The 8,593-nt window shown below is 37.2% G+C and overlaps 1 protein-coding gene across 2 annotated transcripts; it reads left to right on the top strand.

The window, feature by feature from the left end:
* Positions 1 to 231: 231 nt before the first annotated feature.
* On the top strand, positions 232 to 4,818 carry LOC113782382 (superoxide dismutase [Cu-Zn], chloroplastic). 2 transcript variants are annotated; one of them, XM_027328276.1, is made up of 8 exons: positions 232 to 780; positions 892 to 931; positions 1,030 to 1,125; positions 1,462 to 1,493; positions 1,587 to 1,662; positions 1,812 to 1,865; positions 4,047 to 4,126; positions 4,520 to 4,818. In XM_027328276.1, the coding sequence occupies exons 1-7, from the start codon at positions 430 to 432 to the stop codon at positions 4,091 to 4,093; spliced, it is 696 nt and encodes a 231-aa protein (XP_027184077.1). In that variant the 5' UTR covers positions 232 to 429; the 3' UTR covers positions 4,094 to 4,126; positions 4,520 to 4,818. The 2 variants fall into 2 exon arrangements, with proteins under 2 accessions (XP_027184077.1, XP_027184081.1); XM_027328280.1 differs by lacking the exon at positions 4,047 to 4,126 and having other exon boundaries at positions 245 to 780.
* Positions 4,819 to 8,593: the final 3,775 nt, after the last annotated feature.

Here is an 8,593-nt window from a genome sequence, read left to right as displayed (position 1 = left end):
TTAGGATATGACAATCATGGTTTGAGTTCGGGAATAATATGTGTTCAAGGGGATTGAGCCTCTCCTTTCGGACTGCAGGGAAGTAGTCGGGTCGAAGACCCGAATAGAAAAAAAAAGAAGAAGACAGAGATAACACCTCATGTGTAGCAAGCAGTAGTGATATTACATATTTTTCTAATACAAAAAAAGTTTGAATCGGTCCAGGCGTTGAGCTACATCCCGGCTTGGATCAGAGCATGGCTCCGTTTCCGGGACCAATAACACGGCTCGGCTCCAGGACCATAGGTGGCTTTCAGGGCTCTTACCGGCAGTACTGCATATTTTAGTTGGCTAGTGACTCCAGCAAACATAGGAACAACCCAGGCTAAGAAATCCCGCTTCGCACCTCCCAATCACTCACTAGCCAACATTATCAATTTCTTCATCTAAATGCAAGCTGCTCTTGCAGCTATGGCCGCCCACGCTATCCTCTGTTTCACGGCCGTCAACCACCATCCTTTCCTCTCCCAACTCTCCAATCCCATTTCCGCTTCTTCTTCGCCTTCTTCTTTATCACTTCATTCCTCATTTCATGGGGCATCTCTCAAGCTTCCCCGCCAATTTTCCGCCGCCGCACCTAAGCCTCTCACTGTCGTGGCAGCCACCAAGAAAGCGGTTGCTGTCCTCAAAGGCTCCTCGGATGTGGAAGGCGTCGTCACTCTCACCCAAGATGATGATGGCCGCACAACTGTGACTGTAAAAGTTAATGGGCTTACTCCAGGGAAACATGGGTTCCATTTGGTTAGTCTTTTTATTCCTTTAATTTTGTTCCACTTTATTACTGTTAGCCAAATATCTATGGTTTGTCTTGCTCAAATTTCTTTTTTTTTTTTTTAATTGGGATTTTCATAGCATGAGTATGGTGATACCACGAACGGGTGTATGTCAACAGGTTCGATTTTTATTAGTATTTAAAGATTATTTTAGAGGAAATGATGGTTTATTCCTGCATTTTTCTGGGCGTGATTGTGGTTTGCTGTGCATTAACAGGAGCGCATTTTAATCCGAAAGGGTTGACTCATGGAGCTCCTAAAGATGATGTCCGTCATGCGGGTGACCTGGGAAACATAGTTGCCAATGCCGATGGTATTGTTTAGAGATATTGTTTAGATTGATAGTTTTATTCAGTTTCAGAAATATAGAAGGCGTTTTCTTAGTGAATTGCAAAATAAGAAAAGAAATGTAACATGAAGGGAGGATATGAGGAAATGGATTTCTTACTCGTTGACTTTTAAGTTGATATTGCAGAAACCAACTTATATAATTATGGAGACCTAATAAAAGCATAAATATTTCTTAAATTCAAAGTTACTTACTGGAAGTAACCTGTAATTGTTTACTAAAGATTGGATCTTTTTGTTTTTAGCAGAGCTGATGATTGTGACTTTTTCTGTAATCCTGATGTTGTTCAATGTTATCCAGGTGTGGCTGAGGCAACCATCGTGGACAATCAGGTACATTGGATAACTTCATGCTGCTCTGACTTGTGTGTATGATCATATATTCACAATTCTTATTGAGGAATGTGATTCTATTTTCACGTGCAGATACCTCTGAGTGGTCCAAACTCGGTTGTTGGAAGGGCTTTGGTAGTTCATGAGCTGGAGGATGACCTTGGAAAGGGTAAAGTGACCGTTTATGTTCATATTTTATTCAAGATATATTGTTCTTGTTGTTTTTGAGTCCGTAGAATCTAAGGATAACCTAAATTGCTGCTGTTATGAGCTTTATTAGTATGTCATTATCCTTTCCTTTTGGCTGTCAATCTGTAGGTGGTCATGAACTCAGTCTAACTACAGGCAATGCTGGTGGAAGATTAGCTTGTGGTATGCAAATACATTTTCCTCCCACACTTCATTACTTTCTTATTTTAAGTTCCAGTACCTGCTTTCTTTTTTTCCTGGGGAAGCACAATGACTAAATCATGCACCTAATATTATGCCTAAGTTCCTTCCTTGACTGCCACCAGCTAGTTTATTGCTAGTTCCATTTGTGATGAATTACTTTTCAACTCTGGATAACAGTATGGAAAAAGTTTAGTTTATGGCTGTGGGGGAGGTCTTATTGCAATTCCACACTATCTATCTATGTTGCATAACCTTCACTGTTTGTTGAGGACCTTATGGAAAACATTGAAATAGTGTGGTTGTTGTTATTGTTCTTTCAGCTGAGATTCTTGTGACTTTCGTGTTGCATCATAATCTCACAGAAATTTTGCTGTTGATCCTTGTTTTTCTACATCATAACACTGCTAGTCCATTGAGTTGTAGGAGGTTGTTTTCATTTGAATTCATTTCCAATTGGTCTCTTTTGTTTTAACTGAAGTCAAATAATTAATCTGCTGGTCTTTTGTTAATGTCCTCTTTCCTTCTTCCTTTTTTTCTGTTCCCCTAAAAAAATTCTGGATAAGACATTCTGACTATGATCGTCAGTATGCCAAAGTGTTGAGTCAGTTATAGAACTCAACTTTTTGTGCCATCACGAGGTTGACCGAGTGTGTCCGTCTTTTGTGCTTCTCTTGCTTAGAAATCTTCTACAAACCCATTTTTGTTGGATGTTTTTCTCCAGCCCTGGTGGGGGGAAGGTTTGGTTGGTCCCCTTACTACATAAATTTTGGATGATGATTTACATGGTTAATGCACCATTGATCTCTTAAATCCTTAACGCATGCTTCCTTTCTGAACAAAGACATCTTGTGGAGGAGCATATTGTGGAGCATGGTTTTGGTTTTCTGCCACTAGAACCTTTGTCCTGCATCCGAGCAGTTATTCGGCCTTAGAAGTTAAGTCTTAGTTTTCTTCTCAAATAAATAGTCAAGTCTTAATTTTCTTCTCAAATAAATAGTAAAGTGATACGAAGCTTACATGCACAGTGCAAGCTAAGAAAGCATGGATTTTTTTGCATATCTACATCTTTTCATTATAAAACTTATAGAATATTTGACCAGATTGCTGTCTATGTCTCATTTTGCATAATATTATTTAGCTTTATTGCATTGCAGCTTTACTTCTCATTTCAACTGTCGTATACAGCCCATGTAGATTAATCTTTCTTGTCACATCTAGATGAATCGATTAAGGTTCTTGAGTTAGTGCAGTGTAAAAAGAATATCTAGAAAGTCCTAATGATGTACTCAGAAGTGTGTCTGAAAAGAATATTGCTAGAATTCAAGTTTTCCCCTTAATGTCCCCATTCCCGTCCAAACATTCAGCATAGCTGATATTCTGAAGTCTCACCTGTTAGGGACCTTCCCAGATGCCCTTAAAAAGATTGGGCAATAAAATTTCATTCTTGTCAGATGCCATTGGCCACAGATTGAGAGAGCAAGTAATCATCATTGCATTTCATTTATAACCACCTTTGCTTGGGGTCAAACCCAGAATATCATAAACAGAAAACATGCATAACCAAGGGTACAGGTGATGCATTTAGTAGGTGCACAAAAACAAATTATGAAGAATGGGATGATGCATTTCTTCCAGAAAGTTGTCAATTTATTAAGAATATATACACATGTTTCTGTTGCTACAATTATTGGATTTGCAAATGCGATCAGTGTATGGTTGATCAGTTGACCTTTGGTTCAAGGAATATTCAATGGCAACTTTTATCTAGATACATATTTTCTTTTCTTAAATTAAGTCATAGGACTGATGTAGAAATCAAAATCACGCCAGTGTACTTCCAAGACTTTGAATGTGCCTGTTTCCAGAGGCTTAGAGATTATAGCTTCCGTATGCCATGCTAATGTGTGGTTCTTGGGAAAAAACTTCTTACATCGCTCCATTCTGCATGTGGCTTTCTTGATCAAGTAATGCATTGTTCCAGAACTTGTTTATGTTAGTTTATTATCTTAGGACCCAAGCTGTTTAAGGGCAGTTTTTTTTTTGCATTTTTCGGGTATTAATAGTTCAACAGACACGTCATGAGCTCCTCTTTATGAAGGTTGAATCCTGGATGCTATCCTTTGTGTTTACTTTCTTTCTTCTTGTTGAAATTTTTTGAAGCAAGTTGGTTAATATGCCTCAAGGAGATCCTTCCAGTCTGTAAATAGCATTCATGAGGAAAAGGTCTAGTTCACACAGAGGTACATGTACAGTTCCTGTACAAACAACTTTGTTATTCCTCCGTATCTAGTGATGCCACAACTTTTTCCTCCTGTATGATGTTTTCAAGACTAGGCATGTACATATAGTAGATAAAATTCCACAGTGCATGATAACATGCCTCTGGTGTAATGATGCTTTAGAAACTACTAATAGTTCGATTAGGATGTGATTGGTTCTTGATCTCAACAAAGGGCTCTAGAAAAGGCTTCTCATGATGGGATGCAAAATATTGGTATACCTGGACGATCTAAATTCTTTCATATTTATGTGCCTTATCCATGATTTGTTGGTGGTTTCACTTTCACCTGCTATGCTTGATCCTGTTTTATTTAAGATAGCTGGCATACTTTATCATCTGATCTTGTCTGCAGGTGTTGTCGGTTTGACTCCCATATAAGTAGCTAGCTTGGACCTAAAGATCACATCGGTAAACACTTGTGGTGTTTAAAGTTTGATATGGAGTTGAATGGAGAGGATGTCCAATTGGAAGAGCAACTGATTGTTGTCTTGTGAAGATGCAGCTAAATGCTGTATGAACGAATTTGCATACTATTTGTTTATGCTTAAATGAAGTGAATAAATTTCAATGCTTGGACTTAGATTTGTGGATATTTTTCTAAACTCTCAGTATTGTTCTTCCTGAATGACTTCGGTTATCATTTTGGCTTTACTAGCGCATTAGCCTGATCTTGATGATTAACACCAGTGTTTGAATTCCTCCCCTCTCCCCTCTCACGGCTCCATGCTTGACAGCAAAAACCTTAACAATAAGAAGATCCACCTTCTTGCACTGCCTTCCTAGCTGTTTCTTTTACGGCCTTTGCTTGACCTCTGATGTTAAGGGCTTTTTCTCCAACCATAATACGATCCACTGCCTTGGTTAAAGCTTCTGCTTTGATGATTTCAGTCGTGATTCTGCTCCATTCCTGAGCCCCGACGCCAACAGACATCTGTCAACAATTTTTCATTGAAAAACTGCTCTGCAAACAAGGGCCATGCAACCATTGGCACACCACAACATACGCCCTCTAGAGTTGAATTCCATCCACAATGAGTCACGAATGCTTCCACAACTGCATGCTCAATAACGGTAGAATTTGAAGCAAAAGGCATTCAAAGAGATGCAACTGAAACTAATGCCCAGACATGAAACTGTTATTAACTTCTTCCACTAATGTTCTGGCAAACCACATGTTCTCCAAACCTTAATTGGAAACTAAGGAGTTTTAAGTAATTACACCAACAAAAGGCTATTATTAGCACTTGTACCAATTGCTTGAACGGTCACTACAACAAAATGACATTCCCAAAATACCCATCCCCAATTAATTCATGACACTAATTGTCAACAAACCACTCTCTCCTGAGTTTAATTACTAACTAAGAACGTTTACATAAATTCAGTGAAACAACTGTTGTTGTTACTTGTACCCACTGCTAAAAATACAATTAAAATAATGGTACATTCCTACAATACCCGTTTCTTTTGCAAACAACACTTTATGGGCATTCACCACACAGAAGACCATATATGCCAAAGCTAAAAACAAAAGTTGTACCAACAATTATACTCTGCGCTATAACAACACTCCAAACAACCTCACAATCCCAAAAAATGCCCCTACCCTTGCGGTTGAAATTCAAAAGTCATTTTGTCCTAAGTTCGTTCTTATACAGTATAAAGAAACGCATCGTTAGAGGTTGAAGATCTATCAGCTCCACGCGTTCTGCTGCCTCCACTTCAAAAGATTCCAAAAACACATTTAACATCACTACAATGCCGCCATCGGTTGGTGCAGTTTAGGTACAAAAGAAACATCATGTTTAGGACTTGGGATGTCGAGGAAATGCTAAATAAATAATAGATGCAAAAATTTGCATGACAACTGATAAATCTAATCAAGCTTTTTATAAGGTAAAGATACTTGATAGTAAAACCTTTAGTAAATCCAAAAGGCATCTTGGCAACTTTGTCTTCCTTTTCTTTAGTAAGAAAAAACTTTGCTGGTTTCAACTCCAGTCATTACAATGGTCAGGATAAGTTTTTGGGAAAATAAGTAGATTATCTACTAACATATATAATTTTTACATAAACTAGCAAAATTTAGGTGAAAAAGTTACCTATTCTTACTAATTGATCCTACATGTGTAACAATTGTGTCTACAAATGATGCTATAACCATACATACAGATCTTTATCTTCCCCCAACACTCCCCCGCCCCAACTAAAGTATGCGGATCAGCCAAAAAGGGTTCAAGGATTACTGAAATACATATTCCAAGATTGATGGGAAATTTACACTTGATCAAGACATGTCATTAGATTGTGATTTATCAGAGCAGTGGTGTCACCATATCGGGCCTCTAATTAACTCAAACCATCAGTCGCTGTTGTTCATATTTGATCCAAGAACCTACTAGTCAAGTGGAATAAAAGATTTCCGAGTAAAAGGACTTTTAGGGTGTTTCAGTCCACCAGTCACCAGATGAGCCAATTGCACCAATGAAATTTAGCAATTTTTTCTAACAATAAATGTTACATGATTACTCTACTGTTTCTCGATCTATTATTCTATTCATTGAATAGTAAATGATCAATATTTGGTACTGTGTGAGTGCGTGTGTTGTGAGGGAGTGGGATACCATGCAACCAAACCAGAGGGAACAGCGTAACAGTGGCGTTGTTGCACTGCGTCGCCTTACTACCATACGTGCTTCTCACACCAAGCCATCCCTTATTTATTTGTTACGCCAAGAATCTCCCCACCCCATCCAAATCTCATTCTTGACTTTTTCGCTTCTTAATTCCTTTAATCTTTTAAAATTTAATGGGCACCATGCCATCCATTTGAAGTTTCTCATCGCCGGTTTGGATTATTAAATCATCTCTCCCGAGGGTTAGTTTCTTTTATCTAATGGCCTCCATTTTCTTGCTGATTGCAGTTTTTTCCTACATTCTTCACGCATGTTGAACTCCATTTTTCTTGCTGATTGCAGTTTATCCTACATTCTTCATGCATGTTGGATTAGATGAAGCCTAAATCATGTCTAACTCATTCCTATTTCCCCGAGTCCGAGTGCAGTTCGTTCAACTCCTTCATTAGTTAATTCACTTTCTTAATATGTATAAATTTCTACTTGGCTCTAGCGATTGGCTTTTCCAGTTTAACAACCTCTCTATGATTTACTTCTTTCATTCATCTCTTGTTATGAAAGTTCGAAATTGAGATTAATCTCAATCACTATTTGTAAATGAATGAAAGAATATTTAATTAGCTGAGGTTTTATTGTGTTAATTTCCATCGACGCGTGGTTTTCTGAATTGATTTTCGCATCACATAATAGTCAGACATGGCTTTTCCTATGACTTGATGCCTCGCAGATCAAGTTATCAGGAAATTTTACTATACAATAATGTAAAATTAAATGTCATGCCTTCCTTCTCACTTTGTGATGCGGATTACTTGACATCAGTTGTTTGACTATGATATAAACTAGAGTTTCATCGTCTCTTGAGAACGTAAACCTAATTTTCGATAAGGTTAATTTTAGTGTTTTGGAGAAAAGCTAATTGGATTGTCTAAGATTAACATTGTATATAAATGGGAACCATAAAAGTTATACTGGTTGAAAGCTCAAAATTTATGCAGCAACGAGTCTTGTGCTAATGTAATTAGAGATTGGCAGAGAAGCAGTGCTCATACAAATTTTCATTGGCTGAATCTCACACGAAATAGAAAAACTAAGGATGATAAAGCAATTCTGGTTGAACCTAAGCTAGCTTCTGAGATTATAGCAATTCTTTTGAGGGAAATTAATTTAAGAGTGTAATTTAATATCTGTGGATATAAACTGATTATTGGGACTTGCAAAGATACAATCAAGTAGGCTATTCTTTTAGGCGAGCGATGTATAATCAAATCGTGTTGGACGATTTCCATAAATCCATTAATCAAACATGCTTTGTATATATATAAATATATATATATATATATATATATATATATATAAAGTAGGCTATTTAGTAGTGACATTTATTTATTTATTTTTTAAATTCTGGCTGCCCAACTATAGGTACCTACTCTCACCTTTAAGAAATGGAAGTTGAACATTTATATAACAAGAGATTAGCACAATACTTCTTACAGTAATAGCATTTTTTTGGCCAACTAAGATCAAAATTAAGAGCATTAATTAATAACTTCTTTTAAATTGTTTCACGAGCCTTATCTTCGTCCCAAGTTATCCCGATTGCTCGGATGAAAATTGAATAGAATCCGAGACTGCAACCATAAGCAGTAAAAGCTTCGGCATATGGTACCTAAAAAACCAAACACTAGAAGCCTAATAGAAGGTATGCCATTCGAAATCTTTAAATACACGAATAAAAGTTGATGTTCAGACACATCTGTACAATATTTATTCATGTAGACAATTCATAAGTA

The sequence above is a fragment of the Coffea eugenioides genome, chromosome 1, assembly GCF_003713205.1.
Source record: "Coffea eugenioides isolate CCC68of chromosome 1, Ceug_1.0, whole genome shotgun sequence".
Lineage (NCBI taxonomy): Eukaryota > Viridiplantae > Streptophyta > Magnoliopsida > Gentianales > Rubiaceae > Coffea > Coffea eugenioides.
The sequence above is the reverse complement of the archived record's forward strand: the minus strand, read 5'-3'. Positions and strand labels throughout refer to the sequence as shown.